The 22,939-nt window shown below is 43.8% G+C and overlaps 1 protein-coding gene across 1 annotated transcript in view; it reads right to left on the reverse strand.

Annotated features, from left to right (window-relative positions):
- The window catches only part of SLC2A12 (solute carrier family 2 member 12), a 58,909-nt gene extending 36,430 nt beyond the window's left edge, over nt 1–22,479 (reverse strand). Inside the window, exons 1-2 of the mRNA XM_022557038.2 lie at nt 22,206–22,479; nt 1,596–2,936 (exon numbers count right to left, since the gene is read on the reverse strand). Of these exons, the coding sequence (XP_022412746.1) occupies nt 1,596–2,936; nt 22,206–22,320 (1,456 nt within the window). The 5' untranslated portion in view covers nt 22,321–22,479. The remainder of the gene's footprint in view (nt 1–1,595; nt 2,937–22,205) is intronic.
- Between the last annotated feature and the right edge of the window lie 460 nt (nt 22,480–22,939).

A 22,939-nucleotide genomic window follows, 5' to 3' on the forward strand; every position in this document is an offset into this window, starting at 1 on the left:
AAGGAAGGGCCATCTTCTGGACATCAGTGCTTTAGATCATGTAGTCCAGTCTAGCCATAGCTGCTTAGACTAAAACAATCCCTTATGACCTGGCACAGCAAAAAGCAGTGTACATCAGATTCCCTCTATGGAATTTGAATGAATCAGTATCTAGAGACTGATCTCACATAGACGTAGGAGTAGAAACTAAAAGATGAGGAAACAGAGTTGAAGGAGAGGCCATATCAGCCATGTGCAAGTCCAGTTATTAATTAACTGAGATTAAGCAGGTCAAACCTGCTGGTTGCTGACCAGAAAGAATCAGACACAAGGAGCATAGCTCAATCCATTCAACCAAAATCTCCTTGAAGACAGGGACAGTATCTGCCTTGTTCATTACTGTTTCCCTAATATTGAGCATAGTTCCTGGCTATTAAAACAATTAGTCACTGGGTACATATCATTTGAATGAAGAGTTAAGAGTGGATCACTAGGACAAGCCCTCTCCAGAAACACTGTCCAGCGTCTGGCACCAGAAACCTGCACGTGTTCATGAGATTCCTTCTCCCTCAACACAGCGTATGTCTTCTCATTATTCTTGAACCTCCAGCATTTCCCTTTATGGGAGCAAATTTGTCTGCTCCTTGATCATTGTAAACAAAAGTTTCAATATCAACTCTGTAGGAGAGGAAAGGAAGGAGGAAGAAAGGGAGAGAGATGGAGAGGAATGAGAGTGGGAGGGAGAGGTGACAGGTAGGAGTTGAGGGTGGTAGAGAGAGAGACTACCCTTGATTTTTAAGCACATCATTTTCTAGTGAGGCATAAAAAAGAGCCTTCACAACTCCCCTACAGAGAGGTTTAGACTTTGGATGTGAGGCTAAAAGATGAAAGAACTGCAACAAACAACCTATTCTAGCAAACTCGAGTTTGCTCAAGAAAAGTGATTAAACTTTGTCACTGCTATAGACTGACTATATCAAATAAAACAACCTTGTAGCTACCTCCCTGTAGATTGTTTGTACTATGTTCAACGGGAATGCATTGACTCCCATTCTCTTGTTTCACAGACAGAGTAAAGTGCCCCAGGAGGTTACTTTAGTGATCAAATATACTTCAATAATCCATTATCCTTCCCATAATAATTCCTTCTTAATTCCCTTCTTCTTCTTTATTACTGGAATGCATCTACTATTGTGTCTTTAAGAAAATCGAAACACAATTTTTTTTCCTTGCACCTATGAAGAAAGTAGAGAATGATATAGAAGACAATGTCCCAGTCAACTTTGTTTTCATACAACAATATATTCTCTTGAGCAACAAATATCTTTCAAGGTCTGATTCATTCCTAATCAACCGATATTAAAGTATCCTCATGTGACAGATAATGGGAAGCTAATCCTTGGTTGAATACTAGCCCTGCGCATTTCACAAGGCAGATATAAGCCAACCATACTTTCCTCATTAGCAGAAACATCAGGTGGCCAGTATCATCCCCATCTTCCTTCTAGTAGTTCCATGTATAAGGTACTATAGCAGTAGGATGCTCTGACGGGTCAACGATAATATCTAACATTCATAAGGGGAGAGAGGGAAGGAATGAAAAATAAAATACTTACTTGGTCCTAGACCAATTGAAAATGCAGCAACATAAACAAGCAAGCTGGCCAAGGACAGCCATTTCAAAAAAGCTGGGACGTCCGCAGGGTCTGTGATGACCTGGTATTCAGTTTGGCTTAGTCCAGCGTTCGATAAGGATGCCAAGGTCGTTTCTCCTCTCTTATCCAGGTCATTTCTCGTGGGCCTTAGTGAGCTTCTGCTGCGGGAAGCCATCCCTTTAAAGGATTCTCTAAGAGTGTCATTGCTGGCTGACAGGTTACCTGGTCCATAAAGCACAGACTCATCCAAAGACTGGTTGATAGGACTATGGTTTCTGCAGATATTGGTAAAGTTCATATGGATGTTGAGATTCACGATGCCCATGGTTACCAACGAAGCTGCCATCACAGAGGAGCCGACGCAGAGGAGGGTTTTGCTCCCGACATGGTCTACAAGCAGGGTGGCCGGGATGGTGCTGAGGACCTTGACAACCCCAACCCCTGTGGAGGCGAGGCTGGCTGCCTCGTTGCTTTGGAAGCCAACGGACTTCAAAACAGTGGATGCATAGAATAATATGTTTGGCTGACCAGTGATTTGTACAAAAAATACCAGTGTTAAGCCTATCATGATTCGGGTCCTCATGTTGTCCTTTGAACGAAACAGATCCCCAAAACTGTACTGATATTCGTCTTTCAGGGACGATTTGATCACAGTGAGTTCCTCCGTTGTATCGGAGATGGCTCTCAGCTTTCCGAGAACCTTGCTAGCAGCTTCCTCGTGTCCCTTCATCACCAGAAACCGAGGACTTGGAGGAAGAAAGTACATCGCAATCGCCTGCAAAACTCCCAAGGGAATAACAAGGCCGAACATGTATTTCCAGCCATGGGAAACATTGGCAAACGCGTAGTTTGAAATGTAGGCAAAAAGGATGCCAATGACAATCATCAGCTCGTTCAGCGACACAAGAAGGCCTCTCTTGTGTTGGGGAGCAATTTCTGCGATGTAGACACACGTGGCGATGGAAGAGAGTGAAATGGAAACCCCAATGGCAATGCGTCCCGCTATGAGAGCCGCATAGGATAAACTGATGATCAAGACCAGGCTCCCAAGTCCAAGGAGGCAGGATGAAAGGATGATGGCGGCCCTTCTTCCGCACCTGTCAATCAGGACCCCTCCAATGAGAGAGGCCAGTAGGGCCCCGATGAGGAGGGAGCTCACAACCATTTCCTGCTCGTGGCAGGTCAGGGCTAACAAGGTTCTTATCTGCAGAAGAGCCCCAGAGATGAGCCCAAGTTCATACCCCACCAGGAAGCCGCTGACAGCAGCCGTGACAGATGACAGGAGAGTAAACATACCGCAACCTACGAGCAGAGAGAAGAAACAGGTCAGTTCTGAATTGTGTCTGATGGAGACTTAAGCTTGTCTAAGTACGTTTTTCATAGCACTGAGTATAAACACATATAATCATAGTCAAATAATACACTAACCAAAACATGATTAAAGAAGGAAAAATCCTTTTTCTTTCATTTTTGGGGAGGAGAGGGGTGGAGACATTTAGAAAGTTATTTCTATTTGTGATGTGATGTTGGTTTTCGTTTTGAGCAGACAGATATGCGAGATAAGCAGATGACAGACGATGAGGACTGAACAAACAAGAGCATGGTTTCATCCCTGCCTTGGTGTTGGATGAGAAATTCAGAGAGCGTGGCTCCTCGGGTCCCACTGTCTAAGGCAAACCCTTGAGGGCGGAACAGAGAGCGAAGCAGCCTCCGGAAGGGCCCCCGTCTTCCCAGCGTGGATCCTGGGGCAAAATGAAGCACAGCCTCCAGGAAACCTGCCCTCCGGTCTCCTTGGCCGCAATCGTGCCACTGCTGGCTTTTGCTGAAACACATGAGGGTGTTGGGGGAGGCCAGGATGTGAGCGCCTCCATGAATTCAGGGCTGGGTCAGAAAGAAGGAGGCAGAAGTAGGTGCAGGGAAAGGACCCGACAGCATCCATCACTCACTCTGAGGAAGGAGGAGGGGGCATGGGACAGGGGGAGGAAGAACAAAAGGGGCTTTATATTGTTCCATTCTTGTAGGGTTAACATCTGAGGGAAAATGGTGAAATGTTAAAAGTCATTAATTTTCAGTGCTAGGTACATAAGTGTTTGTTACATGTCTGTAACTTGTCATAACAGAAAGGATACAAAACAAAAAGACAAAGGCTTAGAGAAGAGTATCACAGGTCCAGGAAGCACTAGTTTCCAAGGCCGGAGCACAGAAAATCGCTCGCCCTGTTTTAGGAGCTATGAGATGCCAGGACACCATGTCATGTACGGGTACACAGCATGAGCTTGGGGAGGGAGGTGGGAGGGGGCATCAGTGAAAGTGGGTAGGTAGAAAGGGAACACTTCATGCAAGGCCTGGCAGGTCACAGTGACAACTTTTTATTGTATTCCCAATACAGTGGGGTCCATGTTCACTGACCCATAAGAGGGAAGACACCCTGAGCTTCTTGCTGCTGTGTGGAGACTAGTTGTCAAAAGGCAAGACCGGTAGCAGGGGGTAGTTTGTCGCCTTAGTCTTGACAAGAGATGGTGCCAGCTTGCATTTGGGTGTGAGGAGTGGAACTGATGACAAGCAGACAGATTCAGGAGTTAATTTGGAGGTAAAAACGATGACACTTGCCCGTGAATTGGTGTTGGAGGGTAAGGAAGTGGGTCAGAACCCAAGATGGCTCCCTGGTTTGAGCAGTCTGTTGGGTGGTTCTACAATATTCAGTACCCGGTATGCAGGCTTATGTACTATATGGGCCACAGGTGGACCTAGGGAAGAAGCAGAAGGGACCTGGCTATGGGCGGAGGTGAAAGGAGAAGGGGAAATCAGAAGTTCCATATTAGATTTGCTAAAACGGTTTACTTGTTTTACCTGTAAGGTGTTCCGATTAAAATATCAGGTAGTGGATTGAGAATACGGATTTGGAACTGAAGAGGTAAGTCAAGGCTGGAGAGATGTATTTGGGATCCAGCAGCGTGTATTGGGTATTTACAGCCACAGGGATGGGAGAGATCGCTTAGGGAGACAGAATAGAGGAACAAGAGAAGCAAGACGAAGACGAGGACCTAGGGAATGCCAACATTTAGAAGAGGAGGCAAAAGCAAAGGCGATGGAGAAGCAGCAGAATGAGACGTGTGTGAAATGGACTAGAAACGTGTGCTGAGCTAAGGCTGTTCAGCTATGCCATTGCTGGAGTAGGAGGTGTGGTTTAAAAATGCCATTTAGCTTCGGTGAAGGGAGCAGGTCAGATAAAGGTGATCTGACATCGCTTCCCACCACAAGTATCCAAGGTATTTTACATCTCTGGGATCCTGATGGCATGTGGAAAATGGGAGGCTTCAAAAATAAAATTTAAAAAGCATCAAATATTTAGATGGAGGAGCAAATAAAAATGCAATAATCCACAATAAAATAAAGTTGATGTATGAGCATTGCGAATACAAACCATTACATTGAAACTACATCAACAATTTAACCAGCTAATCAGAAAACAAATATTTAACATCATTACACAGCAGGCATCTTCCTAGGTACTGGGAGATATCTATATATGTGTACAGATATCTCTCTATATGTATCACAATGAAACAAAACAGATGTGGTTCTTGCTCCCCAAGAAACTTAACATTCTAGTGATATCTCTATTTTCTATTATTTCTTATGTACTCTTTTAATTTTCACATGCAAAATGACTTTGAAGTACTTTCATGCTCTCAATTTCCACATATTCTTTTTTCCCACGTGATCTTAAAATCCTCAACAACAAATTCTTCTACCACAGGTGATCTGAGTCAGATTCTCACATTTGGATAAGAATATCACATTGCTCCGTATCTCTTCTTGTCATCGTTCTTTACACCTAAGTTTGATGTGCTGATTAGGGTGTGTGCTCTGGCAGTTGGTCTCCAATATTCAGGTTGGAGAAATAAGTGACTCAGGAGAATGAGGCACTTGAGAGGCAGGTTGAGTGAGGCACCCCAGAAGCAGATTTAGAGGGATAGAGGGCGGCATGGGGTACTGAGTCAAGGACACGGGGGAAGAGATGCCAGAGCTGTGTGAGTAGCAGAAGACAGTCTTTGCCACCTTGTCCTTCTCCTTAGCCTTCCTTAGTTTCCCCGTTTTGTTGGATGGGAAATAGTGCCTCCCTAGAAAAAGAAAGACCCCTTGAGATACAAGAGTTCCTTCCTTTGATGCTCTATTATCCTACTTTACTTTTTAAAAATAAATTTATTTATTTTTGGCTATGTTGGCTCTTTGTTGCTGTGAACGGGCTTTCTCTAGTTGCAGTGAGCGGGGGCTATTCTTCGTTGCGGTGCACGGGCTTCCCATTGCGGTGGCTTCTCTTGTTGTGGAGCACGGGATCTAGGCACATGGGCTCAGTAGTTGTGGCTCGTGGGCTCTAGAGAGCAGGCTCAGTAGTTGTGGCGCACGGGCTTAGTTGCTCCGTAGCATGTGAGATCCTCCCGGACCAGGGCTCGAACCCGTGTCCCCTGCATTGGCAGGCAGATTCTTAACCACTGCGCCACCAGGGAAGCCCTCTATTATCCTACTTTGGAGAGAGTCGAGGCAGTGCGTTAAGGAGGAAAGGGGATGGGGGGAGGGGTGCAAGTTCCAAAGCCAGCTTCTTGTGGTCTTGGGGAAATATCCCCTCACAGAAGAGAGATCCAGGTTTTTCTTCTGCTTTCTGGACTTAGCTTCATATGCCTAGTTCTTTTATTCAGGGTTCATAGGACACTGACAGACTGGGATGTGTGCAAAGGGTCTGGAAACCATCCTGGTTTGTCAGGATGAGACCCTCTTGAGACCCAGCAGCTAGCACTGAGTATAATTCTTTAGAGATATAATAAAATTGTCTCCATATGAATAAAAAATTCTCTTTACAAAATTACAAGTTTTTAAAAATTATATATCACAGTATTATCTACCTATATCTATCTAGGCAATTTGCCTTCAAAAGCTTATACAGTTGCACTAGGACATTCTATGACCCTATACTCACATAGGTTGGGGGGAGGATACCAACACAGGTTGTATGCTATGGTCTTTACTGACTGAATTTTATTTGAAGGATATATCTTCCCATTATATGCTTTAAGGGCTACTGACCCAAACTAGCTTCCCCACTCATCTCATGACTGCTGTTTATTACTGCTGAGGTTCCATTACAGTCCTCAGGCTGCCCATTCAGGATTTGGAATTCTAATTCAGTGTGGAAGGCTAGACCCTAGCGCTTCCAGGATCTCAACCGTGTGACACCTTAGGACTTCCACCATGGGAAATTTTCCTGCTGCTATTTTACCATATAAATAAAGTGAAGAAAGACATAGAGTGGGTTTTCCTTTTCTGTGTCTACTTTTTGGTTGATGATGATAGAAGCAGGATGCTATCCTCTGGACGCCAGAAAGTAGAGATGACGTTTCCAAGAAATCTGACAGAGAACGGGAGGAAAGAGAGAGAATGTCTGCCTAAACACGAATGGCAGAGTCTGGGGCAGCTGGGTGGACTGAGGAGAAGCAGCCAGCGCTACAGGAGAGAGGAGGGTGAGGAATCATAATTAGAGCCTTTTCAATAAACATCCAGCCCTGAAGCCAGTCCGCACTTGAAGTTCATGGTGAAGTTTAGCATTCCTGGCCGTTTGGCTCATGGTCTCGATCCACGAGGGCCCTTCTTTCCACCCCAGTGTCCCCCCAAAGATGCCATAGGGAATTCTCAGCCTTTTGTGGACATCACAGAAGTAGAAACTATCTAGAAACTTGCAAGTGGTACCCACAGGCTCCTGGGTCATGCCTACCCTCTGGGTCCGGCTGCTTTGTTAGACCAGCCGTGTTCCTTTTGATGCGATGATAATTCCTTAGTAAGATAATAAAGTTAAACTGTTCCTATTGAAGATGTGATCACAGCTCAGAGGCTTTATGCAAATGAGCACTGAGACCCACATCCAGGGCACAAAGGACAGGCAAGCCCCACTGGCTAAGAGGCTGCAGCCGCTTTCACAATAGCTGCGTTGTCTCCTGCTCACGGTGACTCAGACAGAGCCACAACTTTAACAGGCAAGCACATGAAACACTCCATTTTTCACAATATTTGAGTTTCTGCCCGCTTTCTTCTTTCCTTTCTCCCCCATGTGCCTATTCTAGCGTAGGTACATAATGGACACACAGCAAACGCTTGCCAGAGGACTGAATCCTACAACAGACTGGAAAGCAGCGTGCACACACAGGTCTTTTTTCAGCAGGCAGCCAGGTCATTATACAGCTTGACCAACTGTGAAGGCTTCACATATTTCAAAGACCTCCTACTTCATGTTTTGCTCGAGAAAAACTTGCAGTGGCCCCCAAATGGCATTGCATTTGTGTTCTCCTCTTTCTCTGCTCCTTCCCTCTGAATACCTTTAATCCCAACCCATCATTCAAGAGTCATTTCAAGTGCCACCTCCCCCATGATGACCACCCTGCTCTGCCACCTTCTGCTGTCCCACCCCAGCCCCTCTGCACTCCTGCTGTGCACAGAATGTAGGGTTTCAGATGTATGAAGGCATACTTCTGTCACTCATTTATTGACCTGTTTGTCTTCCCCTCTTACACAGAAAGACCTTGAAGGCAAGACCCCACTTTCTTTTTTTTTATTATTTTTATTTATTTATTTGGTTGCACTGGGTCTTAGTTGCTGCAGGCGGGCTCCTTAGTTGCAGCTCTAGGGCTCCTTAGTTGTGGCATGCGAACTCTTAATTGCAGCATGCATGTGGGATCTAGTTCCCTGACCAGGGATCGAACCCAGGCCCCCTGTATTGGGAACATGGAGTTTTAACCACTGCACCACCAAGGAAGTCCCCAAACCCTGCTTTCTTTACATCTGTATTCTTACCTCTAGTCTTTGGCACAAGGTCAATCCTCAATAAATATCTGTTGAGTGAATAAATAAATGAATGAATGGTAACAGCACTGCAAATGCCAATCCTTGGTCCTCTCTTCCCCATGGTTGATCAACAGACTAAGGTTAATACCTAGTATGACTTAAGGGTTAGCACCTGGAACTTTATATTTACATAAATGCTTAGCACCTGAACAACATGCAATCAGTATTTCTATAGCGCTTTCAGCACTGTTATTAGCCAGTTAATATGGCAGCATTTGCAGGGACTCTAAAGTGTTCCACTGTCACTCGTATAGTTATTTTATTTAATGTCAGCCCCATGCACAGGCTTGTTCACTAGTCACTCAGATTCCATGTTTAGCAGTCTCCTTTCTGGGGACCAGGTTTTCAGGTCCCAACAACAGTCTCCAGGCACAATTCTCAGGCCTTCTGCACCACTGGTTTTTTTTTGGAAAATGCCTGCCCTTTCCCAGACTTGTGTTTCTCTTCATGCTGTTGTCCCTCATTTACGGCACGTGGCACATCTGGCCTCCCTCCTTCACAGCCTAGGGAAACCTGAGTCTCTGAAGATCTGGCTCAAATATCTCCCGTCTACAAAATCTTCCAGACTCCCTCTCTGTGGTTAGCATTCATCTCTCTTCTCTCTTCTGCCTTTGTGTCCAGGGCCTTACAGCACTCTGGATTAGTCTGTCTCCTGCTTAGATTGGGAGTCCCTTGAGAGTAGAGTCTGTATGGGGGGTCCACACAGGACCTGATGCCAGAGCTCTGCAGAGGCTATTGGATGCCCGGGAAGGAGAGCGCTGGCCTAATCAGATAGCTCCCTTGTTCAGAGGGTGTGAGGAGAGTGTGGTGTTGTGGTATGATGTTTCCAACAGCTGTCAAAAGTTCCAGATGCTGCCTCTTGGCCTTGGACCATGTGTGGTGCTCCCTGTGATGGTAAATATTGGGCACTATCCTTTATCTAACCACTCTCCCCCCACCTCTCCCCGTACCCCCACCCTCTCTTTAACATGCAATGGAACTCAGAACAACAGAAAATGTGGCCTTCCTCTATACCTACTATTGTTTGGGCTTTCTAGGACAAAAAGGTAGGAACTTTACTTTCTTTCCTTTTATTTTTCCAACCCCAGGTAGTACTTTCACAGACACACTTTTCTGAAACTAATCTTCTCCAAATTCTGTTGACTGGGGAGGTATAAAGAGGGGGCGTAAGGGCACTTCCCTGCATTTTGCTCTGTTGTTAACACTCCTTTTCTGCCTGATTCCTTGTAGGACTTTCATTCTTTTCTTTCTTTCCTTCCTCTCTTTCATCTTTCCTTCAATTTGAAACTTTCACCAGGACAAGTCAGAGTACTTGTTTCTTCTAAATTTTTTTTGCTACTGGTTGAGTTCTCCTACTCAGAAAAGATTTCCTCTAGTATTTTGGGGGGTTTTCCTTCCCATTTGTTCTGGAATAATTATTTACATGTTAGCTAAATATATTCATTTCCTCATCTCTATCTTATTGTTCTTTTTATGTACATCCTAGAATAGCTTCTCTTATTTATCCTCCGCATCACAGATTTCAGATAATAATTCTGCTCTCGCAGTTTTAGACTCTGACACTTTACACATCTCGTATTAGGTCTATTAGCAGCTCTGATCTCAGCTCTGATGCTCAGCTGAAGTTCCATCTTCACCTCAATTTACTCTTATCACCAGATGTTGTCCTGCATCTCTTTGTTCCACAGAGTCCACTTTTTTTAAATTATAGAGAACAGAAATCAGATGCTGTCCAAAGCGTATTTGTTTCCTGTAAAGAGAAATCTTAAAACGCATGCTTTGCCTTTGTATTTAAAATGTGCCTGACAATAACCAGATTGCCACATTCTCTTTACCCAGCCCCCAAATCATTTATGATATTTTTGACGGCAGGAAACCAAAAACCAAAACATGGGCATTTATTGTTTACTTTGTGAGAAGACCAAGTTGAATTTGGTGTCTACAAGGATTCACACTCTATGAATCCTTCTGTTCCTGCCTCCTCAGAGGGTTGGCTTTTGTCCCCAATCTGTCACCATACGTGCAAGGTGGCTGTCACAGCTCTAGATATTAGATGCTTTCACAACCAGACTCAAAGGCAGCAGACAATGGAAGAAGGCTTAGGGCAAGGGGTTATCCCCATGTGCATCTTTCCTTTTATCAGGGAAGGAACTTTTCAGAAGCACCTTGGAAGATGATGGGGTTCAGGACATGCTACCCCAAAATACAACCCCTTGGCATATTGAATATTTTAAGCTGAAGGAATTTGAGAAAATGCCAGTTACAGGAAGGTGGCTCTAGCCTTCCCCCTGCCCTTCCCCCCGAAGCAGGTCATAAAACCCTCATGTGAGAGGTGCTCTCTGTTATACCCAGAGGAAAAGAACATCCTTATCTCAGAAGACAAAGGGGCACCAAGAAGAATTCAAACAAACAGCCTTGCTAAGTTTCCCCTGGCTCACTACACTTACCTCATATTCCTTAACCTGTCATATTTTCATGACTGTCCACTGTTCATCAAATCTAGCATAAAAATACTCAGGCTTAGTCATGTCTTTGGGTCTTTATTTCCTTATGAAGGTTTCCATGTCACATAAAACTTATATTAAATAAATATGGATGCTTTTCTGTTAGTCTTTGTCAGTTTAATTTTCGGACTCAGCCACAGGCCCTAAAAAGGTTGAGGAAAACTTTTTTCCTCCCCTACAAAGACTTGCCCTAATGTCTCGTTGACCAGAACTAGTGAGTTCCACAGTCAAACTTGGCTGCAAGAGAGACTAAGTGAGTATCTGAATCTTCTAGTTCGCCAGATGGGAAAGACCAAGAAATAAGAAGGAAGTTGGAAAAGCTGTTGGGTTTTCAGTGTCTGACACACCTTAGTCTAGCCACCCCAGTTGCAGTTGGAAACTCTTGTAGTTAGACTTGAAGGAGCAGTTGATGTGCACAGCTGCTAGCCAAATTTCTGATGTCTGGAAGTTATTTTTCTGGAGTGACCCCACTGGACTGAGAAAGGAATTTTTTTTCTTCCACTTTTTGGTCCCCTGAATATGAACAGACTCTCATTTTTTGCTTGTCATAAACAATACATGCAAAATTACAACTTCTAGAATGTACCGTTCCAGCGGCTCATTTGGACTTTGTCTCTTCTTAACACTGATTTCACATTCTAGAATGCAACGAGCCAACCAGAGTTGCTGAAATCTTGAAAATCGTAGCCCTTAAGAGATATAGAAAGAGAAGTGATGGTGACAGGATAGGGTGGGAGGAATTGGACTATGGAGCAAAACCTTCTGACCCTCCGAAAAAGCAGCTCCGGGGGAGTCTGTGGAGATGTCATCCTTTGATTGATGAAAATTCTCTCATTAGGGGTGCTGAGTGAGAGTTTGTGGAGAGCTAAAATATTACCGCCCTAGTTTATACATTAGGCCCATATTTGCATTTTATTTAGGGGTAAGTTCTAACTCATTGATGAATATATCTGGCTTTAATTCTATTGTAATTTTGCATCTCTTTTCATCTTTTCAAGGGGATTTTCAATAGATAGTTAAGAGGGGGTGAATCTGGAGAACAAACCAGCAGCCATTTTACCCAGAGGCCTCTGATGTCTCCAGAGATTTTCAGCGTGTGTGAGTTGTGGTGAGCGAGGGACTTTTGAAAATTGGCAAAGTCTTCAGAAAGGATCCTCATCCCATCAATGATCATTAAACATTGGGAAAAATAGTAACATACATATTTGTACTTGAAGATTTCATACATATGTAGATGTGACTGAAAAAAAAGGTCTTAATTCAAAGTGCGAGTGAATGCAGAGTAGCTTTCTGTCATTCTATATTTTCTAATCAATAAATATAAAACTGTGAAAACTATTATGTGAGAATTTGAAGTTGTTTTTCTATTTAAAAAGGAGTCTAGGACTTCCCTGATGGCGCAGTGGTTAAGAATCCACCTACCAATGCAGGGGACACCGGTTCGAGCCCTGGTCTGGGAAGATCCCACATGCCACAGAGCAACTAAGCCCGTGCGCCACAACTACTGAGCCTGTGCTCTAGAGCCCACGAGCCACAACTACTGAACCCACGTGCCACAACTGCTGAAGCCTGCATGCCTAGAGCCCGTGCTCCGCAACAAGAGAAGCCACCGCAATGAGAAGCCCGCACACTGCCCCGCTTGCCGCAACTAGAGAAAGCCCGCGTGCAGCAACGAAGACCCAATGCAGCCAAAAATAAAAATTAATTAATTAATTAATTTAAATAAATAAATAAAGGAGTCCAGGTTTTTCAGTTTAAAAACGGAGTCCAGGTACTCAAAAATGGTTGAGAATCACACTCAGTGCTTTAAAAATTCTTTAGTTAAGGAAATGAAATGCAGAAAAAATAATATTGTAAAGCCTGTGGATGTAAAGTTCTTAGGAAGAGCACTTTATTTACTAAAAATGAATACCTAGACGGCCACCTCAGGGTCAAGGGGAAAGCCCGTGGGTCATGTTGGTAATACAGTGGTGGGCTATGGGAGAGAGAGGGAGAACAGGAGAAAAGGCCAAGAAGCAAGAATTTTCGTGTGTGTGTGTGTGTGTGTGTGTGTGTGTGTGTGTGTGTGTGTGAGAGAGAGAGAGGTCAAGAAAGAATGGCCTAGGGCTTCCCTGGTGGCGCAGTGGTTGAGAGTCTGCCTGCCGATGCAGGGGACATGGGTTTATGCCCCGGTCTGGGAAGATCCCACATGCCGCGGAACGGCTAGGCCTGTGAGCCATGGCCGCTGAGCCTGCGCATCCAGAGCCTGTGCTCCGCAACAGGAGAGGCCACAACAGTGAGAGGCCCCCGGACCGAAAAAAAAAAAAAGAAAAGAAAGAATGGCCAACAGAACTCAGAAATAAGATAAATGAAAGAAAAGGTCAGGAGAGCTTGTCAAGTTCTGGGGGATGGGGAATGAAGACAAGAGAACAATAGTGCAAGAGGCCTGTAGCTTTTAGAAAAGTTGGTTTACAAGAAATTTCCTATGGTGGATTTGACAGGAGAATTTTATGAATGGGCCCACCTAATATTTAATTGCACTATAGCTCTCTTCAAATTGTCAGTAAGAATCGACAAAGAACTTGTGTGAATGGGATTTGAGTATATGAAGGAAAAGGGCTGTAATCCACGCATGGATTGGAGCAGGGACAAGAGAAAAGACAAGCTGCAGGAACTGAAGGGCAAAAATCCAGGGGAAACAGGAAATTGGTGCAAAAAGTGATCAGAGGGCTTCCCTGGTGGTGCAGTGGTTGAGAGTCCACCTGCCGATGCAGGGGACACGGGCTCGTGCCCCGGTCCGGGAAGATCCCACATGCCATGGAGCGGCTGGGGCCATGAGCCATGGCAGCTGGGTCTGCGCGTCCGGAGTCTGTGCTCCGCAACGGGAGAGGCCACAGCAGCGAGAGGCCCGCATACCGCAAAAAAAAAAAAAAAAAAAAAAAAAAAAAAGTGATCAGAAACCACAAGACTCCTAAGGTGTACTGGGTGTGTTTGAGGATGGGTGAGGGCAGAAGAGCAAGGGCAGGGTTTGAGCAAGGTGGAGGGCGTGTGGAGTTAACGTTATGGGGGCTGGAGCTACTTTTGTTTAAATATTAAAAGAATGGTGATCCCATAGAGCTGAAGGATTTACAGCCATGCAGGTGGAGCTTTCCAAGACTCCCTAATTCTTTCACCACTATCATCACTTTCAGAAACTTTTCTTGATTTCTATAAACCAGTAGGATCTCTTCCGAAGAATTCCTCCTCTCACGATACTTATCACACAAAGGTTTCATAACATGGTCCCTACTTACACCTTCAGATGTTTTCATAACCCTCTTTCTCCTGCTTTGAACTCTGTGCTTTTATCAGATAAAAATATTCATAGTTCCCTGAATGTGCTTGTACATAGCTTGTATACAAGCTATCTTCTCTGCTTAGAATTCTCTCTGTAAATCTATTGGCCTTAGTGATACTTTCTTGACTCAGCTTAGCCATAGTGTCTTCCAGGATCCTTCAAAAACTGGCTGAGCTGCCCCCTGTGCACTACTGTGGCATTATGTGTCTGACCACCTCCTCCCTTGTAGGTTTCCTGATCTCTTCTCTCTCATCACCAATTGTTAGTAAGTATTTGCATCGCATGAATGTCACTGGTTCACCATTGGACCCAGGGTCTAGCATCATGTCTGATTTCTAGGAGACACTCAATATTTGCTAAATGATTGTCTTCTCATTATTTAGACTCTTATGTCTCTGATGAGTTGGTAAAACTTATGGACCTGGATAATGTCTTAGATATCTTTTTTTTTTTTTTTACTGTGAAGTATCCAGCACTGTACCTCTCACACAGTAGGTGGTCAATAAGTATTGCAGAATTAAATGCTCTTTAGTTCAGCTCAACAAACACTTCTTCACTCACTCACTGATTTAACAATTAAGCATGTACTCCATGGCAGCACTGTCTTGGACACAGATGGCAAACAGTTTCAACTATATGGACAGTGCAGTCAGCACGGTGGTCAATCCAATCACAGCGCTGACACATTTCCTAGGTTACAAGATGGCTGTACTTGTGCCATTTGCATGTGATCCCTAATGGAAATACAGAAGAAAAGGCATAATTCCTCCCTCTTATGAGCTACACAGTACTTTCTAAACACTTGCAGTTAGCTCAGAGCTCTGATAAGTACAAGAATATATATTTTATCTGGGAATTTATAATCTTATAGAAGAAGACATGTCACATGGAAAATTAGAGAATAGCTAAAACAGAATGCAAAAAAGTTCTGAAAGGCGTATACTGGGTACCCAAATTCACAGATCAGATCATGGAACAGACCAGGAAGTAGAAACATTGGTGCTGGATGGTATTATCATTCAAGTGGGCAAAACCCTGGCTTGGATTTAGGATACTGAGGTTTGGATCTCTGGGCTATTATCCATGCTACATGGAGCAAGTCACTTTGCTTCTCTCCCAGAGGTACCTTGGCTTAATGCTGAAGGTACAATCTGGAATCAGAGCGTCTGGTTAGTTACCAGCTAGACCCTGACATGTCCCTTAATTTTTCTGTTCCTCTGCATCCTCATTCCTAAAATAAAGATAATATTACATAACTCATAAAGTTGCTATGAGAATAAATGAGATAGATGAGTGGCTGGTGCATGCTGGTAAGTGCTTGGTAAATGCTAACTGTTGCTCTCTTAGCCTCAGTTTCCTTATCTGTGAACTGGGGGATAATATTACCTCATTGGGTTGCCCACAAAAATCATTCAACAAAGATCTGTTTAGTCTGAGTCTATGGGGGAAAATCTCCATAACACTGAAGTAGAACTTTGAAACAGTCTCTTACTGATAGCAAAGGAAGTAAAGTGATACCTTGCTTCCAGCATAACAATTCTGCCTTTTCATAAATTCTTGAATTCCTTTGTTTTTGGCAATACCTACACAATTGGGCTTATATCATTAAAAACTCTTCCTGTGATTTTGCCTTGGGCTTTCCACAATTTTGTGTCCCAACAGAAATGAAATATGCATTAGCTTAGGGATGTTCTTTCACGATACCAACTGATTAAAATTACAACTTTTTCCCCTATTCTTTTTTCTTCACTTCTCTATTTTATTTTATTTATTTTATTTTTGTTTTTTGGCCACGTCACGCGGCATGCAGGATTTTGAGTTCCCTGACCAGGGATCGAACCCTTGTCCCTGCAGTGGAAGGGTGGAGTCTTAACCACTGCACTGCCAGGGAATTCCCTCCCCTATTCTTAAAAAACCTTGCACATCTGAGGCTGAGATGTCATATCTAAATTAGCATTGCACGTGGCTCCCAAATTTCATAAAGTGTGGGAAACAGGTGTATGCAGGAGCAATACATTATAAAAAATAATAATATAAATAAAATAATATGGTTGTAGCTAACAGCCCCAGAGCCTAGTAATGCCAGGCAGACCTGTGTCATGAATGTTTTTGAGAAACAATTACTTCCAAGGGAAGCACAATTTACCAGTTTAAAGTTTAATAACCCTTGATTTACTTAAGGGAAAAAAAAATACTCCTGTAAGTCAGACAAAGGACTGCTTTTCTCCCTGATATTTTGGTACAACAGTATAAAGTGAGTCATGCTCAAAAAGAATGAAAACTCCTAAAATGAGAATAATGTGATAAATTATTTTAGTCTTACTACTTCTACCTAAATTGTATAGAAAAATTAGTATATCACTGAAGCATAGCCATTTTGCAGAGGCATAAATGAATGTGCTGCGATGCAGGAAGAAAAGTGATACCAAGGAGCCAAAACAGAACAAAATAAAATAGAAACAAAACTCATGTGAATTTATGATTTACTATGGAAGTAATATATTTGGCTTAACATTTCAGCTGGGAAATACTTGGAGGGATTTCAGGTTCTGTGCCTTTTTTTTTGTGTGTGTGGCTGTTCCGCACAGCTTGTGGGATCTTAGTTTCCTGACCAGGGACTGAGCTCGGGCCCTGAGCAGTGAAAGCGCAGAGTCCTAACCACTGGACCACCAGGGAAGTCCCAGAGATTGGGTACTTTTTGAGGGAAGATGGGATGGGAAATTATCCTCATTTGGTATTTGGTCAAATAGCTCCTTGGGAAGAAGCACATTTCAGCTTTTCTCCTTTCTTACCACCGTGACTTGGTGTACTTTCACGTGGCTTTCGTTGCCTTTTTTTTTGCGGTACGCGGTTCTCTCACTGCTGTGGCCTCTCCCCTTGCAGAGCACAGGCTCCGGACGCACAGGCTCAGGGGCCATGGCTCACGGGCGCAGCCGCTCCGCGGCATGTGGGATCCTCCCGGACCGGGGCACGAAATCGTGTCCCCTGCGTCGGCAGGCGGACTCTCAACCACTGCACCACCAGGGAAGCCCTCATTGCCTTATTTTATTCGCTAACTCATCCTCTTGGGGAAGACTTCATGAGAAAAAAGTTGAACTTGGGAGTCCCGACTCCGTTCAATTTAAGAATCTTATAAAGCCAGTTCTTGCTCATACAACCTGAATAAAAAGCTGCTTCAAACCTTTAAAAGCCCAAAGCTAATTCTACACCCATGCAGGCCTGTTTGGAGCTTTTAGAACTTTTTGAACCCTGAGGCTAAACAGTATTATACTTCAGTTCCTCCTAGTGAGATGAGGCGATGAAGCCAGGTTCAAGAACTAAGTATTCTTGAATGAAAAATACCATACCACACATCGACAGCAATGAAAACCTGCATCTTAAGGTTCACCTCAGATACATACGCGTACACTGGAGTTTCCGCAGGCAGTTCCAGGGTGGACTCATTGTATTTTGAGTTCTGTTTTTATCAGCTTCTACAAGGTCTAGACCACTGAAAAGTACCTCCTTGAGAATTCACAAAAAACGTACCTGAGGGATCACAGGAGGGTCCTACCAGCTACCACCAGTCTCTTTCCTAAGAACGCAGCCACTCAGGTCCTGCTGGCAATGTTACCGGACAGAAGGGTAATGTTTAAAATATTTAACAACTGGACAGAGGCACTGACCTATCGGAAGAGTCATTGGCTATAAAACCTGTTCAGGCATGCTGGTGTTTGCTGGGTAATTTCAGGCCCTCTGGGTCAATGGCACTGTTGGTGGCTCCTTGGCCTGGCCTTGTCTGCCAGGCCCTGACAACACAGGCACTCACAATACATGCCTTTTGCTGCAGCAGCCTAGAGGTGGTTTGTGGCAAGCGGCAATCTCTCTGCTCTCTCTGTGATGTGATATTAGAGGGGAAAAGAGACCTGCTGCGCGAGCCAAACACCACCCAGAGTTGGCGGTGAAACAGCTCCCGCCATGTTTATTTAGAGCCTCTCCCTTCTGAGATCCCAGAGAAGCCATTTGCCCATGCCTCACTGTCACAAAAAGCCTCAAATTTAGACTTTTGGTATGATTTCCAAGTGAGGTTAAATGTACAGCCCCAGAGATAAGCTGACTGACGAGAAAGGGGAGATGGTTATCTTTAAATCTGGTCTTATTTCCAGTCAAAAAAAATCTATTGTCCCTCATAAATTCAAGTGTCTATAAATTCTGTCATTTCCTTGGGAATATCAAGCTACACAACATTTTTTTTTGCTGCTGTAATTGCCATCAATTTGTTAAATACACATGTTTTTAAGGACACAATTTTTGTCAAGCGTTTTGTCACTTTTTCTTTTGATACTTAATACTGTATAGATTTTATTAAAAATTTTATCTCTGCTTTTTTTTTTAAGGTATACCTGATTTACAATATTATATTAGTTTCAGATGTCACTTTTTAATATATGGAAAGCCTGGAAAAATGAGAATGGCCAAGGCCTGGGTCTTCCCAATGTGACCAGTCTGTTGGTCTCACAGCCAAAGCTCTGTTAACAGGTCAAGCTGGTCAGTCTGACCTTCTCTTCCCCTGTGATGTTTGTTCCCCAAAGTCTCCTCAGTCTGTCTTACAAGTAGACTTCCCCTTGGGCTGCCTGAGGAAGCCTGAGAAAGCCAGACCTGACTCAATTCAAGAGGGTCTGTTTTAGGCTAATCCTGAGAGCCCAAGGCTCACAGCAGGAGCACAGTAAATATGCCCCAACCTCAAAAACATGGCCTGCATAACCGGAGTGGTGATGGACCTGAGGTTTGCTAATGTGATGCTGACCCAGGAGCCGGCTCAGGGCCACAAGGGATGAGAGAGGAGCAGGGAAGCAGTCAGGCTGCAGGTCCTTCTTTCTCCACCTCTCCCCTTTCCACTAAAGAGGCGCCATGTTTACTTGTCTTAACATACTGACCACCTACTCAGCTTCCATTTGCAAAAAGGAGTTCACAGCTTTAAACAAGTTTGAGAACAACTGCCATAGGGTATTCACCTCATTAGCAGAAGTGTGCATTTCTTAAATCTCAGAGTGTGGCATCTCAGGTTTAGAAGGGTCTTGGAGGGGATGAAGTGCAGCCCTTTCAGCTGGTTCGGAGTCTAGTTCTAGCGATCTGGGTTCCACTGCTTTCGGCAGCTGGATCTGCAGCGCGGAGAATCGACACTCATACGGTGAATATTGTTCTTGGTTTCTGACCTTTTGGGCAGATCTGAGAGGAAAATGCAGCGCTGGTGGGGTAATGGGGGACTTAAAGAAACCCTCCTCCTAGCCAGTTGTTTGAATCATGAATTAGAAGAGCCTGGGAGACCCAGCTCCTGAGATGAAGGAGCAGGCCCCCTGGGCCACAGGTCACCAGGGTCAGCTTTGATCAGCCACCGCGTGAACGTGGGCCAACCACACATCTTCTGGACTCATGCTCTCCTTGTGTAAGATGCCCCAGCAGTCCATGTTCCTCACCTCACCTATATCTGTTGTTGGCTCGAGGTAGCGAGATTTAAAATTGAGCTCAACCTGCCCTACAAGGTCAATTATAACGTGTCAATGAACACTGAAAGGTTTACTAAAAATATACCCACTTTGAGCCATAGCTTTTTGAAAATGAATTTAAATTCATTAGCTTCTAGCCACTGAAACAGAGCATTCTTTCCAGTTTAGAGGGGTTAGCCTCTAAAACCTGCCAACCTGCCAACACTTTTCATTACCCACAATAGCATTAAGGGGGTACAATCAAAGAGATTAAGGTTTTTGTTTTGTTTCATTTTTCAATATCTCAAATGTTTTAATGACCTTGTCCTGGGTTGTATAACTCATTCCTCTTTGCACGTTAATTTTTTCATCTAGGAATATAGAACAACTTGCTACCTTCAAATGCAGGAGAAGTAGGATGATTTAAGCATGTTTTAAATACTCAGAATTTCCTGGATGAAACTATGGAAGTTTAAAATATAAAGAAGTTGAAAGGAGTATTTGTCAAATATTTCATTAAACCTCAACATCTTCGTAAATCATACAAAAATACAATCCCAGTTGGAGAGGTGAAGTAACTTGTCAAAACCATAGAGCAAGTCCGTACTATGGATTCATTATACACATAGATCTGTATAATTGCCTTTGGGTACCAAGAAAGTTTAAGACAATTTATGAAAACTTACAAAAGTAATAATAAAAGGTTTGTATTTGTCTAAATATAAATGACATACAGCACCCATCAAAGCTGTATTAATTAAGGATTTAAGAAAAACATTTAGGTTTCCTCTTCTACACGATAAAGGTTCGTTTAAAATTAAATGTAAATGATAATTTATGGTATTTGTTCATTTATCATTTCTTTTCAATGGCATAAACAGTTGCACTATAAATTGAATTTTGTGTGTGTATTCAACCTTTACAAGCACACATACATGTTACCTTCCTTTGGGATCACTGTGAACTTGGGCAATTTAACCTATTAAGAGTAGTACGCTGTGCTTTCAAAGACATATCAAAACTAAATAGTCCATTTTTTATTGTTACTATGGAGGCCCCTCCAGGACAAATTCCTTTTCATCTTCTTTGTGACATTTATCAGTGACTCCATCTAGTTAACCCTTTTGTCAATATCACCACCTCAGCTCACCCTAGAGCTCAATCTTGCCGAAATTCAGAGAGAGGAACTTTGCCACTCTTTCTCTTTACCCCTGAATACAAGTTTCTTTTGTCTCCTCTTAGACTTAGGACCCAAAGATCACACTTAGACAAAGGGACAGCTCTGCTGAAGAGAGGGCTGAGGCATAGTGTAAGGTGACCCCAGATATTCATTCTTGACTAGAAGGATGGAAGCAAGGGAAGGCTGAGCAGGGAGAGGGCAGGGGATAAGGAAAGGGTCTCAGTTCCCAAGGAGGGGCCGCTCCGTTCCTCCTTGAGAGGGGTTGTGGATTCAATTCCAGGAACATCAAACCCGCCGTGCAAACATAAGTACACAGATCCATCCCAAGGTGAAAGGTAAAATGCCTTTCATATCATTTAGTGTTTTTGGTTATGCATGAAATTCCAATATATGGCGTGGGAGTGTATTATATGATTAGAGGGAGCAGAGCTGAGGGAAGCGGTGGGAAGAAGGGCATTATTTGTGTTTGATTTCATTTCATATTACGATTAGTTCCTATTCCTTTGAGAACAAACTAACTGAATAGGAAAAGGCAACTAAAAGTGTGCAATGTGCTTGTGAAAATTGTAAATGTGGGAGTGAAGAAAGGCATTTGATTTAGCAAAGATAACTGAAATGAATTAAAACTTTTCCAAATTTCACCTCCGGAAGGAAAAGTATTAAACAAACCTCAGCCTGAAAGGCCAGTTTTAAAGAAAGCAGGAGCAACGAAGCAGAGGTTTTAGGCTGTAAATAATGCTCAAATTCATTACAAACAGATGCTGGGAACTTAAAAAGAAAGTTGTATTTATTCATTATATAACTAATAATTTTATGAAGCTTCCTTAAAATGCTGATTTTTGAAATGGTGGTTATAATGTCCAATTGTTACAGATTATCCATTTGTGACAATAAATGAAAAAGTGTGTGTATGCGGGGGGGGGTGTGGGTGTGTTTACACGTGTGATTATCTTGCCAGTCAATTTCTCCAAATGAAAAAGATTTATACATCACACCGTCAACGCGGCGGAGGGCACCCTGCTTATGAGTAGTGGGACTTCAACCTTCACATCAGAGCTCCTTGTCACTCCTCCCAGTAGATCCTGTCCCCTCGTCTCCAGGCACCTAGCACGCTCACGTGCGCACACACACACACACACACATACACACAGAGTGAGACACGCGCCCAGCTCGTTCCTCTCGCTGTCCCCGAGCCCTGCAGCCTCGCTTTACCTCTCGCCCAGGGAGGATGCCGGCCGCCGCTGTCTCTGTCGCTGCCATCAGTCTCGGCTGCTGGCCCCTTCGGTTTCAGCAGACTGGGGCCCTCTGAGTTTTCAACAGGTACCATGGTCACGTAGAAGTTACAGCCGTTCCCTGGGCACTAAACCACCCTGACTTCCCCCACTGACACGAGCGGTCACTTTCCCCATGGTCGCATGCTAAAGAAAGGTGAAAAAAAAACTTCGGGGAAAGCCAATGTGATTTGTGACCAACTTTGTTTCTATTTCCGAAAGCTTTGCCCTTTTCGGTGACACAGGCTCTTGCTATTCCAAGCAGCCTATCACAGGCAGTGGGAGGGCCGAATCTCCGGAGGATTGTTTTTTTGCCTTCAGATGCAGAGCTGGAAGCAAAGGATTTCCAGGCTTGGGAACCGGAGCTCTGACAGTGTTTGGCGCTTAGCTGGGGGCGTTGCGGGCGGGGGCGGGGGGGGGGGGGCAGCTCTTGTATTCCTGCACCTTTGAAAAGAGGCACAGAAAAGAATCAGGCAGATTCAAGCCCAGGCTGAGAGTGAGGGCCAAGACTATTCACAGATGGTATTAGTTAATCTTGCACAGGGAGGAACAATTTAGGCAAAGACATACCAGAAGGAAAAGTGTGTCAATTTTTCAGCAAGACGGTTATTCCAAGAGCAGTGACACTTAGCATATTCAACGAAGCATGAAACATCTTCATTGTTTCAACCTGAT

The sequence above is a fragment of the Delphinapterus leucas genome, chromosome 12, assembly GCF_059928025.1.
Source record: "Delphinapterus leucas isolate spDelLeu-1000000601 "Yukka" chromosome 12, BTC_Dleu_Yukka2, whole genome shotgun sequence".
NCBI lineage: Eukaryota > Metazoa > Chordata > Mammalia > Artiodactyla > Monodontidae > Delphinapterus > Delphinapterus leucas.